This window comes from Aedes aegypti, chromosome 2 (genome assembly GCF_002204515.2).
Source record: "Aedes aegypti strain LVP_AGWG chromosome 2, AaegL5.0 Primary Assembly, whole genome shotgun sequence".
Lineage (NCBI taxonomy): Eukaryota > Metazoa > Arthropoda > Insecta > Diptera > Culicidae > Aedes > Aedes aegypti.
Window position 1 is genome coordinate 13,823,706 of NC_035108.1, and position 23,410 is coordinate 13,847,115.

The following is a 23,410-nucleotide window of genomic DNA, read 5'->3' on the forward strand; positions in this document are numbered from 1 at the left end:
AGATCGCAATTGGGATTTGGCAGATTTCGATACATCGGAAACGACAGATTTGTTTTCCGGCGTCGTACCTTGCTGAGCAGGAACGTTTTTTCCCCCGTGGGGATGGTTGGGTGGAGTACAAAGCATACTACTTTGCTTCGGAAATTCTACTACGTAATTATCTAAACGCTTAGGAACTACACCTTTATTCGTTCTTCCAGAGCGACGTACCTGTGGTTCCATATAGACCGTTCGTAGGCATTCGAAGGACCAAATGTTACAGCGTGGCTCGTTCGGAATCGACCGACAGTTGGCTCACCTGTAGACGGACAGAAGTGTGAGACCAGAGGCAGGTTACGAAGTGGAATCACGCCGTTCGGAGGAACAAACACCGGAAAAATACGGGATTATCGGAGACGATTGTAAAAGCACGCGGCGTCGTTGCGAATCGTTTATTTACTATATGGAAAAAGGATCAAAGTGTGTTGAATGGACAAGGTATGATAACCATATAGTAGTGCGCGATGTTGCAGCACAAGGTGTGTGATAGAGGGGCGCACCGTTGTACCGGCTAACACTCCTCCTCAACGTAAGGCCCTCGATCAGCCGCGAGTCCGAGTTGTTCAGCAAAACGCTTATGCTTCACCGCTCCAAGCGGCTTCGTGAGAATGTCCGCCTTCATCTCGTCAGTGGGACAGTACTTCAGGTTCACGACACCACGGTCGACTAAGTCACGGATGAAGCACTGTTTGGTTTCTATGTGTTTCGACCTTCTAGTCGTTCTCTCCGAGTGCACAAAACTTAGACACCCTTGGTTGTCTTCATTGATCAGGGTGGGATTCGTTTGTTTCTCGCCCAAGTCTTGAAGTAGTCGCCTTGTCCACATCACCTCTTGGCACGCCTCGCCAAGGGCGACGTACTCCGCCTCCATCGATGAGAGGCTAACGCAATCTTGTCGTCGGCTCGTCCAAGTCACAGCTCCACCACCGAAAAACAATACATATCCGGTCATGGATTTTCTCGTCCTGGGATCACCGGCCCAGTCTGCATCTGAGAATGCCTCCAGCATGGAAGCTGTGTCTCCTCCTAGCCTCAGTCGCCAATCAGCTGTACCTTTTAGGTACCGGACGACCTTTTTTGCTGCTATCCAGTCACTCTCCTTCGGAGCCTCGAAGCTTCTTCCCAATATGGAAGCACTCGTTGCGATATCGGGTCGAGCACAAGTTGCTATGTACATTAGAGCTCATACAACGCTACGGTACTTCGTGTTGTCCGAGAATGCCTCGCCTTTCTCCTCCAGCTTCAGATGGCCCGTGTCCATTGGAGTTCGTGCAATTTTCGCGTTCTCAAGTCCGAGACTCTGGATCAACTTGCGAATGTACTGCTGTACACCCAAGCTAAACACTCCATCTGCATCTCTACGAATCTCCAATCCCAAAAAGAATCTCGGATCACCCAGCCAGTTCACCTCGAAGTGGTTCTTCAGCTCTTCGTACACCCGTGTAATCTCCTCCTCAACTGCGCATCCAACTAGCAAATCATCAACGTATACAAGGAGATACACTGTTCGTCCATTCCGGGTAGCGATGTACAAGCAGGGATCGGTGGGACTCGCAGTGAAGCCCATTGCCTTAAGTACACTGGATAACTTCTTGTTCCAGCAACGGGCGGACTGCTTAAGTCCATAAATGCTTCGTCGCAATCGGCATACCTTCGTTTCTTGGCCGCGCACTGCGTAGCCGGGTGGCTGCTGCATGTAGACCTCCTCTTTAATCTCGCCATAAAGATAAGCGGTCTTGATATCCAGGTGTTTCAAAACCAACTCATCTCTTCCAGCTATCACCAGCAGTGTCCTCAATGTCGAATAACGAGTAACGGGAGCGAAGATCTCGTCATAGTCGACGCCGAACTTCTGAATGTGGCCTTGAGCCACCACACGAGCCTTGAAACGTGTCACTTGTCCTGCTTCATTTTGCTTGACCTTAAACACCCAGCGACTTCCCACAACCTTTCGTCCTGCTGGCAGATCCGCAAGTTCCCAGGTACCATTACGCTCATGCGACCGGATTTCGTCATCCATCGCCTGCTTCCAGGAGTCACGTTCCGCACAGTTTACTGCTTCATTGTAGGTCACCGGCTCTTTCACCATTTGCGTGGCTGCACCCACAACAAAATCGGAATACCGGTTGGGCATTTTACCGCGATTCTTTCGCTTTCCACGTATCTCACTCACTGGATTATCTTCGTCACTCATCAAATCGTCATTGTCACTCATCGGATAGTCAGTGTCACTTATCGGTTCATTTTTGATTGCCAAGGGATCTTCTGCCAATTCTGGCTCTTCCTCCACATACTCTTCGCACTCATCGAATTCTTCGTCGTTAGACTCTTCGCACTCTTCACCTGGTACAGGGTCAGCAATCGGTTGCTCTCTTCCCTCCAGTTGCCGTGCCGGTGTGAATGGAATACCATCCTCTTCATTCAAGATTCCCTTTTCGCCAGATGGATCTTTCGCTTCGTTCATTTCGAGAAACCGTGCATCACGGCTTATGGTGACCTTCCACGTTGCCAGATCGACGAATCGATAGGCCTTGTGTTGGTCCGAATAGCCGATGAACACCAGCTTCTGAGCTTTACCGTCGAACTTTCCGCGTTTCACCGCTGGGATATGAACCCACGCTTCGCAGCCGTAAACCCGTAAGTGGTTCAATTTCGGCTTCCTACCATGCCACTTTTCGTATGGAGTAACATCAACCGATTTCGATGGCAGCCTGTTCTGCAGGTAAGCAGCGGTAAGGACTGCCTCACCCCAGAACCTATGGTCCAGCTTCGCATCCAGAAGCATCGCTGTGGCCATTTCCTGCAGATAACGGTTGCGCCGCTCGGCGACGCCGTTCTGCTGAGGTGTGTATGCCGTGGTATATTGCACCTTTATTCCCTCAGCAGCGAAAAACTTCTGCAGTCTCGCATTGGCATACTCGCCACCACCATCTGATCTTACTATACGCGGCTTTCTGCCAAACAAGTTTTCTACATACCTGACGTATTCCATGAGTCGATCGGCTGCCTCAGATTTCTTGCTAAGCAAGTACACGACGGTATACCGGCTGTAATCGTCGATTACCGTCATGAGGAAACGCTTTCCTCCCGGTGTGGTGGTGCGCATCGGGCCACACAGATCGGTGTGCACCAGATCTAGGACCTGTGTTGACTTCCTTTCGGCCGTTTTTGGAATGGCCGTTCGAGGCAACTTACCCTCAAGACATACCTCACACATGAGGCGGATTCCACAGTCCTTCACCTTCACACCATCAGCAAGATTACACATTTTCTGCACTATCGTGGGGTCTCGGTGCCCAAATCTTCGGTGCCATTGGTGCTGACACAATTCATTGTGCCGAGCACTGTTCGCACTCCTCACTACTTCGGACACTTTCAGATGATACACACATCCGCGAAGATCACCCCTGGCAACCACCTTTTCGGAATCGTCACAAATGTCACAACTGTTCTCCGCAAACACCACTTTCAATCCTCTTGCGGTGAGCTTTGGCACAGACACCAAGCTGCTGCTCAGCGACGGTACATACAGTACCTCACCAAGAGTAATTTCCACTGTGCCACCAGAGCCATCAACCCCAAACACAATCACTTTTCCGCGTCCCGCAGCCTTCACTGTGGTGCCATCAGCCAGCGACACATCCGGAGTAACGGTTTCGTCGAGCGAACAAAACCATTTTCGCTCATTGCTCATGTGTGCAGTCGCACCACTATCAATGACCCAATCACAACTATGATTATCACCGGCCATAAACAACATTGCACTCGTACACTCCGCACTGACTTGCTTCGCCTTGTGGGGGCTCTTCTCGTTTTCCTTTGGCTCTTTCTTCGCCTGCAGCAACCGACAGTTGCGACGCAAGTGGCCTTTCTTCTTACAGAAGAAGCACACTTTTTCCGCGACACTATTCGAGTTCTTCACGTCACTTTTCATTACGCGCTCATGCGAGGGACCACCACCTCGCTCCCTGCGCCTTTCGTGTTCGTCGAGGAGTTTTGATTTGACGAGCTCGGTTGTCAAATCTTGGTCAGAGCGACTCTCTAACGCTGTCACGAGCCCACCGTATGACTCGGGCAAACTGCGAAGCATCATCGCAATTTTCATCGGCTGCTCCAGCTTCAAATCGGCATTTTCCAGCCGACTAAACAACTCCTCAACCTCGAACAAATGAGCCTCCATGTCTCCACCTTCCACTAGGTTTAGGTTACACAACTTTCGTAGAAGACTCACTCGAGAAGTGACCGTCACCTTCTCATGATAATCACGAAGCGCTTTCCAAAAATCTTTCGCGTTAGTCGCACCCTTCACGAGGCTATATTGACTGTCTTCAACACATAGCCCCATGGTAGCCCTCGCCTTTTTGTCATCCGTTGACCACTTAGGCGTCACGGGCTCCGGCTTTGGTTCTTCCACCACATACCAAAGCTCTTCGCGAATCAAGAGCATCTCCATTCTGAACTTCCATGACTGCCAGTTTTGGTTGTTCAGTTTGGAGAATTTACTCAGCGCTTCCATCCCGACACACACGAACGAAACAGTTTTTCAGTCCGGCAAAGCACACGCACACTAATGCACCGCGGAAGCACCCGCCGAAAACGAGCCAAATCGCGACCAACTTTGCACCGGAAAAATCGACCGAAAAAACACTTTTTCCTCGGAACTTCCACCTGGGCCCATAACCTGTGAGACCAGAGGCAGGTTACGAAGTGGAATCACGCCGTTCGGAGGAACAAACACCGGAAAAATACGGGATTATCGGAGACGATTGTAAAAGCACGCGACGTCGTTGCGAATCGTTTATTTACTATATGGAAAAAGGATCAAAGTGTGTTGAATGGACAAGGTATGATAACCATATAGTAGTGCGCGATGTTGCAGCACAAGGTGTGTGATAGAGGGGCGCACCGTTGTACCGGCTAACAAGAAGGACCAAATGTTACAGCGTGGCTCGTTCGGAATCAACCGACAGTTGGCTCACCTGTAGATGGACAGAAGGACCAAATGTTACAGCGTGGCTCGTTCGGAATCGACCGACAGTTGGCTCACCTGTAGACGGACAGAAGGACCAAATGTTACAGCGTGGCTCGTTCGGAATCGACCGACAGTTGGCTCACCTGTAGACGGACAGAAGGACCAAATGTTACAGCGTGGCTCGTTCGGAATCGACCGACAGTTGGCTTACCTGTAGACGGACAGAAGGACCAAATGTTACAGCGTGGCTCGTTCGGAATCGACCGACAGTTGGCTCACCTGTAGACGGACAGAAGGACCAAATGTTACAGCGTGGCTCGTTCGGAATCGACCGACAGTTGGCTCACCTGTAGACGGACAGAAGGACCAAATGTTACAGCGTGGCTCGTTCGGAATCGACCGACAGTTGGCTTACCTGTAGACGGACAGAAGGACCAAATGTTACAGCGTGGCTCGTTCGGAATCGACCGACAGTTGGCTCACCTGTAGACGGACAGAAGGACCAAATGTTACAGCGTGGCTCGTTCGGAATCGACCGACAGTTGGCTCACCTGTAGACGGACAGAAGGACCAAATGTTACAGCGTGGCTCGTTCGGAATTGACCGACAGTTGGCTCACCTGTAGACGGACAGAAGGACCAAATGTTACAGCGTGGCTCGTTCGGAATCGACCGACAGTTGGCTTACCTGTAGACGGACAGAAGGACCAAATGTTACAGCGTGGCTCGTTCGGAATCGACCGACAGTTGGCTCACCTGAAGACGGACAGAAGTAACTGCTTTTTGGGGGAGAGGAGCACCAGTTTTGGCTCCAGCCAGGTTCCACGATATGCAGCACTTCAAACACGTGACTCAAGCGAAACACTTCCACGGAACAAACCACTCAATTCCACTCGGATAACTAATTGGCGTAAATATGAACTAAAAACTCATTTAAACTGACTATTTAACTAATTTGATTAACTATTTTAAAAACGTTTTACTATTGCTTCCTTGCTACACAAAAATGCTTCCTTCTTCTCGAATATTTTTTTCACTTCTCATTTTCAGTTTGAATTTTTTCCCGCTTGCTACGATCGCGGGTGCGCCGTTGCCACGGCAACCTACTCACGTGGCTGCGACGACAAGTTCGGCGTCGGGTGCCTGCGGTACCCGAGTAAAATATTTGCGTTGCACATAATGTTCGCAACACAAATGTTCAATATGCTACTAAAATGATGGCTACAACCTATAGAAGCTTTTAATCAGTCAATTGTTAAACTTCTTATGTGTTGTAGAACAAAAGCTACTATATTTGCATTTTCGGAGGTTTATTCAGCTCTTATTCAAAACACAAACTGCAAGTGGAATAACAGCTTTTTTATAAGCGGAAATTAATATTATTCAATTAATGATTCAACTAAAAATTTGTTCAGCAATGGTTGCTGCTATGCAGCTTGTATTAAACACGTAAGTATCTTAAAAGCTACCAATTGTTCCTTGGGTAGTAGATTCACTGAGTAGAACTAAGTGGCGACAATCTTATTTTAATTTGGTGTTTACATTGCCATAACAAGGAATACCTCTTTTGTAACAATGGTATAAAATCGCCATCTAACTAATCAGCTTCATTTTCGTAAAATTAACAAGTAGGTGTTGTGCATTTGCCACCGAAAAGTGAATCTTAATCTTAAAGATACCTTTGGCTTTAACGTATATTTCAGTCTTCTACGAGATTTATTTTTTAATTTGTTAGGTGCTTGATAATTATTTTATTCGCAGTAATCCTGTAGCTTCTTCATATTCTAGAACACTTATGTATTTAGGAAAACAATCACAGCAAAATTTGAACTGATAAGTGGATTAGTCTAATGAAGTGAATGTCTCTCATATCGCGCGTAACGCCTGTAACGTCAGCATGGCGTACTCGTCTTGTAAACAAATCGCGATCGGTTCGACTTCGGCTTCTCAACGTGCGGCGCGATTTTGAATAAAACAGTAACCGTTTCTATTGTTCTCTCAGTCCAGTCAGTACCTACTCCTCCTCAGATGTCGACCGCAGCGAAGCGTCCCAAGATGGACAAAAAGGGGAAATCGGACAAGCGAAATTACTATGCCAAAGCGTTTGCCGGCGGAGCCAAGAAGTTCCTGGAACCGGGGCAGTGTGGATTTATGGTGACGTGCAACTTCCGCGAAAAAGACTGCATTCAGGAGAGCTACCGGCTGCTGAACGAATGCGCTGACGAGTTGTACGGTAAAGTGGAAGATACCCAGGAAAAGACTCCCGCCGATCAGAACGAGGACGAAGAGGAGGAAGTTGACATCTCAGTTCAGGTACAAAATCAGGCAGAGGCAGCCAAGAAGCAGCGACCTCAGTTCCGGTTCCAGTCGGTCGAAACCGGAGCGAAGAACTGTTGCTTCATCACAACGACCCTGAAGGAACCCAAGGAGATTGCGTTGAAAATCCTCCGCGAACTAAACGAAACCAAGAAGCGCAAAAGCCGAAACATTCTGCGGCTAATGCCGATCGAAGTGGTCACCAGGGCCAATCTGAAGGACATCATCGATGCAGCGGGCGCCCTATTCGACAAGTACTTCCTGAAGGAACCGAAGAAGTTTGCCATCATGTTCAACAGGCGTTTCAACAACAATGTCGACCGGAGCGAAGTCATCGACCAGCTGGCCGGTCTGATTACTTCGAAGAACATTCACAACAAGGCCAATCTGAAGAATCCGGATCTGGCCATCATTGTGGAAGTCATCAAAGGACTGTGTCTGATTAGTGTCGTGCCGGACTACTTCCAGCTGAGGAAGTACAATATGGTGGAGATTTGTGCCCAAAGGGATGAAGGTGATAAGGAAAAGTCGGAGGACAAGGAGGTCGAGAAGGCAGAAGATAAGACGGATGCGACAACAGAGAATTCAGAGGGCGATAAAGTGAAGACGACAGAAGATGCCGAAATGACCGAAGACTCGACAGCAGATGTCAAGACAGACGAGAAGCTGAAGGAAGATAAGCCAGAGGACACTCCGGCGTCAGATGCGGTAGAATCTACCGCGGAATAATACACTATTATACGTTGAATTATCGGTTTTATATTCAGGAATAATAAAATAATAAATCAAAATTTCTTTCTTCAATATGTACAACGAATATCTAAATTATTTAAAATCGAGTAAGAAAAATCAATGCTTCGGCTTCTTTCCGCCGCTTCCGGCAACTCCCTCGATCCCTGTGCTACGCTTGGAGCTCGTCACTTGAATCTCGGCCAGTGTCGGGGCGCTGGCCACCGGAACGGCAACTGTCGTCACATGATTGCTGCTGGACCGCTTTCGGCTGTTGGGCGACCTTGTCGGTGAATACTGCTTCAGACATTCCACGTCGTTGAAGATGACTTGAGCTCCTCCGCCAACAGTCGGGACCACGTCTCCTTTGAAGATTTTGGTCTCCACTTCGCCCTCGGTATCAGCGTCCTGCGAAATGAGACAGTATTTGGAAGCCTTGGCCCCGGTCACGTCCCGAGCATCCGTCAGTTTCGTTACCGATTTCCGATCGGTGTAGTAAGGCTGAAGGATGGTTCCCAGCGGAACGGGATTGGCAGCTCTGTGCTCCAGCCAACGCTCTCCGGTAGAACGGGACCTACGATGACGGGGATTGGCCACAGCAACTCCCTACAAAGAAACATAAATGCGTACAATAACTTCCATGATAAAAACTTTAGTAAAATTACTGATTGTTTCGTAATTGTTTCATAAAGATATCCTAGACAAAAATCTTGGAGTAATTTGCATGGAAATCAGTATCACTGCATGAATTCTGTGCCAAAGTGTGATTGAATTGAGGCACATTAATTGCATAACTATTTCATGACAAATTCTGAGTTAAATCCAACACTGATCCTTATCTGTTGGGTTATTCATGATGAATGTAATTAGAGAAAAGTCCTTACCCTTCTGGAACGTGGCGTTTGCAGTGCCCCATTGGGAGTGCCGGTCACGTGATTGGTCAGGGGCGTCGCCAATTCGTCCACGCTGTTCGAACGAGCAACCTTCTTGATCGGCGTTTCGCCCTTGATAATCTCCGACACTAGCCTCAGCCGTTCGTCCTTATCGCGCATCTCTTGGCGAAGTTTGTTCTTCTGTTCCTGCAGCTTAACTTCCAACTCGCGGCTCATTTTCTCCGATTCGACGGCAATCTTCGAGGTGAACTTCTTCCGTTGGCGTTCCTTTTCGATCTCTTTCTGATTGAGCATTTGGGTTTTCTGATTCAGCTGCGTTTGTAGATCCCGGACTCTTTCTTCTAGAGTTCGATTGCGACGATTCAGATCATCGATCGAGCTCTCGTAGATCACAATCTTGTTCTCCATAGCCTTGATCTTCTGACGGCTTTGGTTCAGCACTCCTTTGATCGAAGAATTCTCCGCTTTCAGAGCAACGTTTTCCTTTTCAATCTTCAGCAGATTCATTCGGAATCGATCCTGTCGCGCATCGTAATCATCGCACAACGACCGGCGTTTGGCGATTCTCATCTCCAGCAGTTTCACCAACTCTCGAATGATCTCCTGTGCCTCAGGACCGTTCATCTTCAATTCTGGGAAGTTCGGTCCCAAGCTGTAGACGAGCCCAAGATCAACATCAACTTTGACACCCTCATTGTGTCGCTTCTCGATGTCGTTCATTGCCAGCTTGAACAGTTGATTGGCCTTGCGGCGGCCTGGAGTCAAGCCAACATCAACCTTGACCGGTGTTGGCCGCGTTATTTGTACGTCTTGGGTCATCTCTGCGAACTTCATAACCTGCGCCGTCTCGTCGTAATCTTCCGCTCTCGGATTGACGCAAACGATCATCCGAACTTGTCCTTCGCCGTCGAAATAATTCTTAAACAGATGAGTAATCTTTGAATCTCTGTAGGGTACCTTCTTTGAACTCCCCGTCATTTGATTCTCCCGCAAAATCTCCAGACACGTTCGCAACGTCATCAAACTGTTATTGATATTACCGGCCTCACGTAGTCTCTGACCCGTGTTTCCAGTTCTGCTGGTCCTCTCACTGCCCGCCAAATCCACCAACGAAAGCTGACTGATCGTGACGGCATTTCTGTCCTGAACCGCATGCTCTCCGTGATTGTCTACGGGAGCCTGCACCAAACGAATCGTAAAAACGGAATGAGACCGACTGGACTCCGCGTTAAGAATCGTGTGGCCAACGCGCTTCCGCTTTTGGCCAAACTGGAACACCTCCAGCGCTTCATCCATCGTTTTGACCTCGACCTCCGTGACACCGTGAACGAACATATTGCGATTAGCATCCTCGCGGACCATTTTGCTCTGCAGTGTCCTAAAATAAACCAGAAAGAACATTGTTAGGTACCATCATCTTCAAGAATCCTTTTCTAAGCCTATTGATTTTGTGATTATGAATTTTACACGATTTTGTTATACAGCTAAAATTTACGCAAACTTCTTAAAAGTTTCAATAGTCGTTCGTTAGTACTGTTTTACACATACGTTCATCTAATTTAAGATGAACGATTTGATTACGAAATTTTGTTTAATTAGGTTAATGTCATTTTCATTTTCATTTTGCAGCGTTTGGTGGGGCAATGAGAGCGCAAGTCAGTCCAAAGCCGGGGTAAGGGATAGGTAATGGCCGTAATAGTCTATGCGGACCACTTGAACACCATCGGAAAGGATAAGAAGGGTTGGGGTAGGGTATAGGGAATGGAGAAGACTTGACACAGTAATGCGATTAATGCTGCAAAATGTAAATGTGCTGAAAGCAATTTAATCCTAGTAGTTTTAAGTATACCATCATTGGGGCTCGCTATTGCCTGTTGATGGATTCAAGTAAATAAATAAATAAAATAAATAAATAAATTTGAGTTTTGAAGTTTGATTTGACTTATTAAAATTCCAAATAGATCGGCCATTGTACAAGTAAGAAAGAATATGCTGATCGCTTTCTAGAAATTTTATAAACAACAAAATAACAACAATATGAGAGTGATGCTAAGGGCTGCTGATGGCACAATGCGACGCTTTAGGAGATTTTGATACTGAATGAACATTACTATACAGAGCGCAATTTAATCGATGGTGATAACTTTACAAACTTTATCTGTTTTTACACTGATTGACGATGCTGATTTACATAAAAATATTTTAAAAATAATTGATATTATTAGTTCATTTGTTTGTGTGATCTAAGTGTTAATAATGGAAAAATTTTACATACCCTTGATAATAATACTTCCCTGATCAGAAATATTATATTTTGAGCGCCCTTTTCGAAGCTATTCTATCCAGGTATCCATGTACTGCTTTCAATCCTGAAATTATTCTTATTGTGCATGCTCATGCATTATATTAGTGATGATCATAATCATGCAACAGATAAGAAGGAGAGAAAAAGAGAATATAGGAACAGTGATTAGTAATGAGTTAATTATGTAGTTTTGTTAGAATTATAAACAATTAAACAGCAGTAATGAATAACTTATAAAATTACTTTGCAGCATAGCTGAGCCTTTCGGAACGTAAGACCGATGTATAAAAATAATTTGTTTCGAAATTGTCCGCGTGGTCTTCTAGTGCCCCTATTAGATCAGAATCAGTCATAGACATACATATCGAATGCTCGCCATGACCCTATGACCAACATTTGTATATGTATAGACTTAGCTGATGTGGCTTTTCTAATAGGTAGTTCTTTCACTCATTGATTGTCTTCAAAACCTTGTCAAGTATAGAAAATTGATTTTATTTCATTTATTACTACATTAAAGCTACATTGTACTTATTAAGTATTAGGTATTATTTTATGTTTTTATCACTATTGATATTATCAAGGCCAGAATTCCCAGTGAGTGAAGAATTTTATAGTACTAGAACACCATAGAAGATCGCTTAACATTACCTAATCATGGAACGGCTTTTTGCTCTATTATTTTAGGTAGATGCTATTGATCTCCCTTTGCTCCTATCCGCAACCCGGTGCACGCGCCCTGTTGGTTTTCGAAAACCTCGTAGAAGATTACAAACCGTCAATGGCATTCCCAATTACTACCCCACATTGCACATTCAAGGGTCTGATTGTGCTCCTAACCCACCCTCAGTCTGTAATCTTCTCGCCAGTTTGAAATTATATTTTCCCGAAGTGAAAGTAATTTTGATGAGTGATAGCGTAGTGCAGCCCAACTGCATAGTACAGTAGTTTAACCAGAATCTTTAGGTCAGAAGATAAAATCTAAATTTTGTAATAAAAAGGTTGCCATTGCTTTGAAATTTACCCAACATCTAATCAAAACTACTAACAACAGCGATCAATTATCAAAATTCATCGCTCCCTGGAAAATATAATCCCAAGCCCAGGGATTACGAAATTTTGTTTAATTAGGTTAATGTCATTGATAATTAAAAGAATCGCATTTTCTCCCACGCCTTTTTGACTAATTGGCACGCAAAACTGTTTTTGCGATTCCGTTTCAAAAAAATCTGATTTTATATGTGATGTGCGATCCAGATTCAGAACTGGTGGTATTGTCGACGCGATGAAAAGTTAGAATAAGTTAGACTTCTCTCAGAATCTATGCGAGATACCTAACTTCGGTAGTGGTGCATTCGATTCGCATCCGAATGCGCTCCAATACGCCCTGCTTCCGAAATCTAGGGTATTTTGCATGGATACCGAGAAAAATCCATTTTAGGCAAACTGCATTTTCAGACGGATCTGACAATACTTGTCTGGGAACGGATCGACCAGCATTCGTAGAGGTGGCAGCATAACCCGCTACTGTACTGCCCTCCAATAGGGAATATGGGTCTGTATGATGCAAGTCTACTATGTCGCAGCCTACGCAATTGAAAAATACTACACTTGGATGTAAGCCCACGTGGTTTTGTTAAAAGTTTGTTTGTGCTTTCGGAAATGATCCAGCTTAAACGGACTTTTTCGTAATAGCAAAAAATGTTGTATGCAACTCGTTGAAAAAATCATAATTTTGCAACTTGTTGCATAAATAACTATTTGCATTCAAGCTATAATTAGTAAGAAATGTTATTGCAGAGCAGTTTAATTTGTCAAACGCCACTTAATTCAGTTCCATGATACAATCCAACAAATTCCCGATAAATATGTTCATAGAGTAGAAAGAATTTCGTACAGCCAATTTGAAAGAATGTTTTACACTGACCGACAATTATTCTGTAACTTTTGAATGAGAATGATTGATTGTGCACTAATAAATTCGTCTTTCATTCTCTCTGAAAATTTTCATAAAAAATTGTATTCATTGGTTTTTTTTATCTATGAATCCATTCAGCTACTTTGATAGAACATGATTTTGTTCAATATAAATTTTAATTAATATTATAAACTTTTAAATTTTGGACGAACAGTCTTAGCAAATTTTGCAAAAATAAACAATTCAACGATTGGGCTTATTCAACGAGTGGCGTGAGGTGAGAATCGTCGGTTTCGTGACGACAAGCGAGGTGACAATTCTCGACACGAGTGAAGTGAGTCTCCATTTGATTTACACGGCGAGTCACTTCACTCGAGTCGACAATTGTCACCTCACCGACGATTCTCACCTTACGCCACTCGTAGAATAAGAATTAAGAAATATTCCAGCAAGTCACAATTTTTGGCTACTAGTCGCCAAAGTTGTGTAAAAAACTGTTTTTATTGACATTTATATAAAATTTAAAGTTTGATTTATCAAACTTTTTTGTTATCTAATCCACCAAGCATGCAAAATAGGATTTGAACTTTGATTTATAGATATAACTTGACGCAAAGTGTTTAGTGACATTTTGATTCTGAACGATTCGTTCTAACGATATTTTCAGGTGATTTTTTCGCTCAGGAGAAAAAGAAACATCATGATTCTTAGAAGACTGATTCCCATAGGGTCGATGTACCAATAGCCGCATAGCTAAGAACAAAAATTCGTATAAAATCGAAAAATAACGCTATCGTCATTATTTTTTCATCATCTGAAAGCTTTTTATCTTGGTTTTGTGGGAAAAATATGAAAACTACGAAAACTCAAATGTTTGCATTTATTATCGCGTGTACCACTATAGGAATACATGTGCCTATGGTAGCACTATTTCTAATTTCTGTTCCTATAGTAGCACTAGCATCCCGGCGTGGGCAAAATACTTATCAAAACCGTATGTTTACAAAACTTTTATATTTTTCCTACAAAGTGTGGATTAAAAGCTTTCGTTTGATGTAAAAAAAGTTCTTAATTCATCAATTATTTTGTAAAATAAAAAATAGTTTCTCTCAGTATTGCTACTATAGGAACAATAGGTTTATTTTAAGCAAAACTAATTATTTAGATCATTTTTTGAACAAAATCAAGCTGTGTATCAATGGTACTGAGATAAATAGCTCCTGACCTTCATGTCAAAAAATGTTTTGAAAAGGTTTATAGCATAACGGCCGTAAAAAGCCACTAGTGCGACTATAGGGGACTGTCCACTAAGGGAACACCGACCCTACTACACGCAGAGAAATATATTGTAAATTCAACAGATTTCTGCATAGGTTCAACAAATTTTATTGTAGACCCACGGCTTACCAGCATTTATTGTTGTTTCAATAAATATACTCATTTATTCCTACAATAAATATTGTTGTTTCTGAAAATGCCTCAAAGCAGCTAACTGTCAAATACAAAAAATATATTTTTCGAAACAAAAATATCATTTGTTGAATCTATAAAAACATTGTATTGAAGTAACTGTATGAGTCATGTAGAAACAAAAAATAATAACTGTTCATTTAATAAAATAATATTTTAATTTTAATAAACCTCAACCAAAGTTGCAAAAGGCGATATTTTTATTGATGCTTGTTCGTTTATTATATAATCATGTTTATCTAATCAGAATAAATGATTGTGATGTTCTAGAACAAAGTTCATCTCTAGATGGTTCCATAGGTTGTGAGCAGCTCACATCGAATTTCACCAGCCGTTGTCGTTCCTGAACAACCCGGACGGCACATTCTGGAACAAATATGCAAATTGATTCATTTGTTAATTACATGGACTGTTTTTATAATTACCTTTTGCTTTTCATGTGCTATAGTTTTACTCCTGCCGCTAAAAGTATAGTTTCCATTTCTTCGGCACATATAGGCTGACAATAAATTGTGTGATATATAAATGAAATGTCTTCTGAAAGTATTAACTTGCCTCAAATACTTACCGTCCGATAAATCAAAAAATTGCAGCATGTTAATGAATTCTTATCGTTTTTCATCGGATATACTTTCAGCTCTATTCATTTCATTCGCGTCACTTTTTCTCACAAATACATGATGGCGACCGTAAATGAAAAATATTGTAGATTCTATAAATCACAATTATAGAAATAATAATTGTAAATTGTTGAAGCGAAAATCTACTACAATTTTTTTCATTCAACTAGAAAATTTGTTGTTTTAAAAATATACTGGTTTAGAAGCTAACATGCGAATGAATTGATTTGATACATACACAAATTATTGATTCTAATCAATGGTTTCTTAGTTTCAACATATTAAAATTCTTCTGCGTGTACTTGTATAGAATGAAAAATTGCGGAAAAAACTTTTAAATAGATTTTCTTAAAACAAGGTATTTGTCCCTGACCCCCCTTATTGCTTCTAACCCCCTCATTTTCATGCGAGTCGTTACCACAAGACTTAAAATGCTTTTCGCTTTAACAAAGCTGGTAGCGACTGAGTGCCTTAAAAATAGGAAATTGAAGGAACCAGGAAAATAAAACCTAGAAAGAGCTAAGTTTTAAGACGTTGATTCTTCATAGAATCAGAGCAGGCATTTTTCTAAGATCCAAGATTTTTTTTTTAATTCCTCTTGGACATTACGACAAGTATTACTGAATTTGTTTTATAATGATTTTCTCTAGGAATTTCATCGATTTTTTATTTTTCTTATTGTTTTCCATGGAATTTCTCTACGAACTTTCATAGGAGATTTCTCTAAGAATTTTATTCAGGATACCTCAAGAATTCAACATGAATTTCCCCAAGGAAAACTACAGAAATGGAAGATCTCCAAAGATTATTTCAGTAATAATCTTTGAGGAATTTTTCAAGAAGTTCATACACCCACGATTTTATCCAGTGATTCATCCATCGATTTTTCTGGCACATCCTCCAAAATTACATCTAAGATTTGTACAAAAAATGAATCCTTTGAGATTTTCTCAAGATGCATGAAAAAATTGCTTCCAGAAATTTTAAAGAAGATCTCATTTTTTTTGATCGCAGCACGCAGTTTAGAAGAAATGTCATATCAAATGAACCTCCCTGTAGGAAATTACTTGATCCATTCAGTAATGAGATTTCTTTGCTTTTCTTGATAGTAACAGGAAACTAAGCATAAATCTTGAAAGTTTTTTTTCTTCCAGGAATGTCTCCTGGGAAATAACCAGAAAATTTTCTGAAAAATAAACAAGTGAGGAATTTTTAAAGAAATCCTAGATAAACCTCTTACAAAACTTGTTTAAGTCACCCTTAATGAACAAGGTTCTCTGCAATGACTCTCTGATTAAAAATCGCTAGAATCTTGCAGTAGTATTTCTTAGGATTTTCTTAAGAAATTTCTTGAAAAACAGCTCTCTAGAAATTTCTTAAGCAATATTTGAAGGAAATTAAAAAAAAAATTAAATTAAATTTGAAGATTGCATGGATTTTTTTGACAAACTATTCAATAAATGCTTGGTAAAACTAGTTGTTTGAAGAACCCCTCAAGGAATTTTCGATTTCTGAGAGAAAACGTGAATGAATTCTTGAAGAAATCCACATGAACAGGCGAAGAAACATTTGCAGGGTTTCTTAAAAATAAAAAAAATCTTTTGAGCTATTGTTTTCAAACACTCTGCACTAAACCATTATGAATTTCCTAAAAAGAAATTCTGTACGAATCTTTGGAAGATCTCCTAGAGCAGGGCTGGTAGCAGTCAGGCAGTAAAATAATAGTGACTTTATTTTTTTTTTTTTTTTTTTTTTTTTTTTTTTGAGGTATTCAGTTGGAGCTGCCTGACAGCTTAACTTGTCAAGGCTGAACCCTCGGTCTGGCTTTTGCCAAGTTTCCCCTCTACCAGGACCAATACTCAGACGGACTAGGCCATGGCGCCCACATGAACACTGTTTTTTTTATTATTGTGACGTGGTAGTTTTTGAAAAGTGCCCATATTCCCTTGCTTCTGAGAAAAGGAAGCATTGTGAAAATCAACAGCTCCATCAGAATTTGTTTGAATTATTATTATTTATCTTTATTAGAGTGGCTTTTCGCCCTTGGCGAGTTCACCACTTACACATTTGTTTGAAATAGTTGTGTAGTAGTGTCATTACTAATACTGTCTAGTCGAAATGGTTTTGAATAATTTGTCATTCAAGTGCTATTCTGATTACTCCTGTCTTTTACGTAAGATTAGAGTCTTAAATGTCAATTGTCGTCAAGTTTTAACAACATTAGGCTGTTTAGTAGTAGTTCTAGTTAATTTTATTTTTTGTTGTTAAAAGTGTTTATTGGTCATTACGTTCATATATCCTTAAAGAAAAAAATCGCTTTCCTTGTCTGTTCAACAATTTTTCGAAACTAGCAAGTGTACCCTAATGATCGATCTCAGCGTCTTAGTTTCCATAGTCATTTTATAGTGAATATTGAAGAGTAAAGTTACCTTAGGCTTCTATTACAGTCTCCTACATGCTTCACTTTTCGGTGGCAAACGCAATGCTTCACTACGCCTACTTTCTACTTGTAAATTTTGCGAAAATGAAGCTGGAATTAGATTATTTATACCGTTGTTACAAAAGAGGTATTTCTTATTATGGCAATGTAAAAACCATATTAAAATAAGATTGTTGCCACTTATTTCTACTCAGTGAATCTACTAGTCATTTTCCTAAGAGTTCCTATGTATCCCCTACGTCGTATATGATAACGATGTATCTACCTAGCTAATAGTAAGAGTGGCTACGGATCATTCTGGTTAGCAAAAGGCAAACTGAACGTCACCAATAGTATTAATGTCCACTTCGAATAGATTAATTATTTGAAATGGGCATCAATTCTATCAATGACGCAGAATGTCCGTTGGATCACATCCGAGATATTATTGCGTCTATGCCATATGAATTATGACGCGGCTTTAAGCAAAAATTGCCGAAATGTGATACCACCACTACAGGTTACGCCTTTGGTTTCCATCATATGGGCTAATGGATTATGTCCTCCCATCGCGGCAAGGTCGCATAACCAAGGGGAGGGTAAAAATGAATATCCTTTATTTTTATATCTTTATTAAACAAATTTGACAAAAATAGGCCAAACTAACCAAAGAGGTTGTTCTTATTTCCTCATCTATTTGTAGATAACAAATGGATAAACACCAAACATTGTGCCAATTTGTGTAGTTTGTTTTTCTTTGCAAAGAAGTGACCCTAATCGCAAAAGTTTTCAGGAAAAACTGAAGATGCTTGACAAATGTTTCATCACGCAGAAACTCCATCAAATACCTTATCGTGTCTTACGACGTTGATCGAGTTTGGATGTATATTGAACAAATGATAAATTGTTTAAATTAGTTTTCAACCTTTCTGCTGTCGAATCGTGGGTAGGACAATCCTTTGACTGTCCTACCCAGGTGTTTAGGTGCGTAGTACATGTCCTACCTGTCCTACCTACTTCCCGCGCCACTGCTATACATCCTTTTGAAAAGTCGCCGAAGTATTTCTGAGAGGATTGGAAGAGGAATCTCTAGAATAATTTTGTAGATATCACTGTAGGAGTTCCTGAAAGTATTCCTGATGAAAATTCTAGAGAAATTACAAGAATAATTCCAGAAGCTTATTTGAAAAATCAGTTAAATAGTCGCGTAATAGTCTCTCAAGATTTATATGGAGCCTGCAGAATTTTGCATCAGAATTTACTGCAAGCAGAATAAGAAAATAGCAGACTTTTAGACAATTTTGCTTAAAATAGAGACTTGAGTCGAAGCCAAACTTCAAATTTTCAAGAGCACGGATCTGGAGAACCGAACATTCGTTTGAGCTGCAAACTTAATCGATTGGTCACCACCAGATGATAGTGACCAATCGATTAAGTTTTCTGCCTGAACGGACGTTCGGTTCTCCAGATTCGTGCTCTTGAAAATTTGAGGTTTGGCTTCGATTTATCTTTACCTTAAATATACTTGCGTAAAAATAGTGCCAAGTCTCTAAAAAGAAACTTGCTATCCTTTAGCCCTATATTTGGCCCTGTTAGTAGAAAATACTCACTTCTGAATGGTCGTCTCTTCCAACAGATCGTAAACGCAGTTGTTATACACCTCCACGTACGTAATGAACACCGAATAGATATTGTCCTCGTCGATTCCGCTCAGTTCGGACGGTTCCACCGACGCTTTCGAGGCAATCTCCGGATCCAGTTCCTTATTTCGCTTCGCTTTGTTCATCTTGGAGTGCATTTCCGCCTGGCGTTCCAACATTGCATCCGCCTCGGACAGGATATCGAACCCATTCAAACGGTCCGGCTTAAACACGAACTTTTTCGCTTGGAAATCCGCAATCGTCCGGAATAGTGCATCCAGGCATCGGGGCATAATCCCCCGGTGGTGAATGTCCCCAGTCATGGTGTAAGTTTTTCCACTTCCGGTGACCCCATAGGTAAAGAGCAACCCATTCCTTCCACGTACCAATCCTTCCACTAGGGGCTGAGCCACCGAAGAATAGACTTCGTGCTGGGAAGCGGAAGCCTCGAAGACATGCTTAAAAATGTACTGCGTTTCCTTCAGGTTCGTAATCTTATAGTTGATGGCAATTTCCGGCGGCGTCAAAACGACCGTATTGTGAGCGGTGACCCGCAAACAGGACAGATCGGATTCGCAGGGTAACGGACGGACGCGGCAATAGACGTGGACCGGATCGCTTTGCAAGTTGTTGCCAGAATTTCCACGACTTGCCAGGGGCGTCACCTTCGGTAGGACCTTGATGGGAGTTTTCTGGCGCCTGATGGAAGTAAAATCCGTTAGACATTTGCGATCCCTTCAAATCACCCCTCGAATACTTACATCGTCTTCATTTTCGAAGCTGTGGTATTTCGTCAGTATCAAATAGAGGTTTTTCATTAATTTTTCAATTGAATCTACGGTTCTAAAGGACGGAAAATGCACTTAAAATCTAAAATAATCCGTTCGGCACTCGGGACTCATGAAAAGTTCGTTACAAGAAAACAACAACAGCAAAAACAGCACCGAAATGCGCGGAAGACACGCAAAGCGGAGCACGCAATCAGTGCCCAAATGAGCCAAAAAAAGGGATATCGACCTAATCGATGATGGAGTAGCGCAATTTCGGAACTGCACCGAAAAGTGGCGCTTACATGGAGAAATCAGACTACCCAAAAAATTGTCGAGTGTATGCAGTAGAAGCATTAACCTAAGAATGCTAATGTCGCTGCTATTCGTGTTACCAACATCTAGTTTGCCACGAACTGACAGCTTGAGTACCGGGCCTCAAAGTGTCAGATTACTTTTAAAAACCAAAACAACGGCATGGTATTGAACAAAGAATGAAAAACCATAATTTAAGGTAATAATAATTAAAATCAGTTTGTGACAACAACGCCATTAGCGTTCTATTACTAATAATTCTATTGTGTATGCAACGCAGCATGCCATCGACAATCGAAGCAACCCTTGAAATTTGAATTTTCAATTTTAATTCTTAGTTTGAATTATACTACCAACTAATAAAGACGTATTTTAATTGTAGTCAAGTTTATCTTTTCAAGTCCAGTCCGATTGACTCCCACATTCCGCCAATAGGTTATGGGCCTTTGGGACCGGAATCGGATCTGGCGAAGAAAAAGTTTTTTCGTCCACCGAGATGGGGGACAGACTGGTATCGTTTCCGAAGCTGAATGGCTACAACTACGATAATTGGAGTTTCAGGATGAAGCTGTTGCTGACCAAGGAAGGGAACTGGTCGGTTGTTGCGGATGTGAAACCGGAACCTGTCACGGATGCCTGGAGAACAAAGGACGAGCAAGCGCTGGCAACGATCGGATTGGCCGTGGAGGACAACCAATTAATCCACATAAGGAAGGCTAAATCGGCTGCGGATGCGTGGAATGCTCTGGAAAATTTCCACGTGAAGAAAACGTTGACGACAAAGGTTTCGGTGATGCGGAAAATTTGCAGTTTACGCCTGGAGAAGCATGGAGATATGGAAGCGCACGTGTCGAAGCTGGTGGAGTTGTTCGAGAAGCTCAACAATTTGCAGCCTGAAAAAATCCTGGACGACCAGTGGCTGCCCGGATAAAAACGTATCATTCAGTGAATGGAATAAACCATTAATGTACAATATAACGTATTGGATACAATACAGCGTATTGTAATTGAATGTCGAAGCGATATTATTCTTGTTTGGACATACAATTCAAAAACAATATAATATATTGTAACAGAACATTGTATTGTTTTTGATTGGTTTTATACCTTACAATTTTGGTCAAATTCCTATTTTCGCGTAAAACAACTGTTGCTTTTTTCTATGTAGCTTTGCTGAAAGAAATAAACAAAACAAGTTCAGAAAGCAAGAAATGTTGGGTGAAAAATATTCAAAAAGTTAAAATAAGTAGTTTTTTAGAAGTCCCTTGACATTAGCTGTAACGACGAATGCAACCATGATACAGTTCGTTGAATTGTTTTTGTATTGTACAACAATACACGAATTGCTAATCAAGACAATACATGAACATTATATCGTATTGTATTTTCAAAATGTTTGTATGAGAAAATATCTATATTTGTATTGTTACGATACTTAACCACCCATACATTATATTGCAAAAATCTCATATACCATACAGTGAACTGTTCAAAACAATGTATTGTACTGTAACTGTATTGTCATTTTACATATACTGTATTGTATTTCCAATATATTGAATGGTACTGTTACAATACGTTATGTTGTTTTTGTATTGTATTTTTTATTCGGGTGGTTGCCATTCTGTTCAGCAGTCTACCGGAAGAATATGAGACGTTGGTGACCGCTCTCGAAGCCCGACCGGAACAATATTTGACCTTGGACATGGTGAAAGGCAAGCTCATAGACGACTGACAGAAAAAGAAGCAGTGCAATGGTGATGATGACGGGTCCGAGAACGTTCTGTATGCGGATTCGAGAACCGAGAAAGATCGGTGTTTTTTCTGCAAGAAATTGGGGCATCAGAAGGCAAGCTGTGAAAAATTCCGAGCATGGAAGGCAGCGAAAGCGAACGGTGCGGTATCCAAGTAACCGAAGGTGGTAACCAAGCAACATAAAGCTAACCACGTGTCACAACGCAACGACGACGATGACGACGATCACTACGCATTTCTCACTGGATGCGCAAACGGGACGGTGCGACTACCACATAGCAAACTACCGGAACTTCTTCGAGAATCTGGACGATGCAGCTATTGAGGACGTTTGGGTCGCAAACGGAACGAAATCTTGCTCGAAAGGCCGTGGTTCAGGACGGATTACCGTAATAGATGGTGCTGGTCAGCGGCGTGAAGTGCCAATAGAGTGCGCGCTGTATGTTCCAGAGATGAAATCGAATTTGCTGTCCGTGAAGCGACTGGTGCAACGGGGATTCGTCGTCACATTCGATACGAGTGGAGCTAGGATCATGAGAGGTGAGAAAGTGTGCGCTATGGCGGAATCCGTTGGAAATTTGTACGTGCTGCGTCAGCCCACCGAACGCGTATCGATGGCATCGGTGAATGATGACTGCGTGCACGCGTGGCATCGACGATTGGGGCACAGAGATTGTGAAGCGGTGCTGAAGCTACAAACCGTGGCTAACGGAGTGAAAGTGAAGAATTGGGTTGTTTAGTGATGAAAAATTCGCAGTTTTTTGAAGTTTGATCGAAGGAGCACAGTTTTCCAAGTGTAACACGATTTTATTGCGCTTTAATATCTTAATATTGATATAGTAAGGGTTTATTCACAAATTTCATAACGCCAAAAATGGCCATTTTCGACACCCACCCACCCCCTCGTAACGCTTTTTGTATGAACATTTTACAAATTTTGTATGAGCCGTAACATCACGAGGACACCCACCCACCCCCTTCAGCGTTATGAAATTTGTGAATGGGCCCTAAATGATTAAAATAGATTTAATTCCGTCGACTCAATGACATTTCCATTTAAATAATGACAGCTCGTCCCGGAGTAAAATTTGCCGAGGGGTGATTCAAACGCGATTTCCATACGAAATTCAAACGTGTTTTAAAATAGTTCCAGGGCACGGAAAATTATGAAACTTTGGATTCTGGCTCAGTTTTTAACGTAGAATCAGAATATGTAAAAAACAGGATACCCCTAAACAAGCCAATTGCAACTG

General features: G+C 42.0%; 2 protein-coding genes across 2 annotated transcripts; one reads left to right on the forward strand and one right to left on the reverse strand.

The window, feature by feature from the left end:
- Nucleotides 1–6,897: 6,897 nt before the first annotated feature.
- On the forward strand, nt 6,898–8,130 carry LOC5575750 (THUMP domain-containing protein 1 homolog). Its single transcript, XM_001662128.2, has one exon. It carries the CDS (start codon nt 7,039–7,041, stop codon nt 8,053–8,055), a length of 1,017 nt encoding a protein of 338 aa, XP_001662178.1. The 5' UTR covers nt 6,898–7,038; the 3' UTR covers nt 8,056–8,130.
- LOC5575758 (kinesin-like protein KIF23) lies at nt 8,066–20,299 on the reverse strand. Its single transcript, XM_001662129.2, has 4 exons — nt 20,082–20,299; nt 19,291–20,019; nt 8,940–10,326; nt 8,066–8,661 (listed from the first exon to the last, which is right to left on the reverse strand). The coding sequence occupies exons 1-4, from the start codon at nt 20,090–20,092 to the stop codon at nt 8,176–8,178; spliced, it is 2,613 nt and encodes an 870-aa protein (XP_001662179.2). The 5' UTR covers nt 20,093–20,299; the 3' UTR covers nt 8,066–8,175.
- Between the last annotated feature and the right edge of the window lie 3,111 nt (nt 20,300–23,410).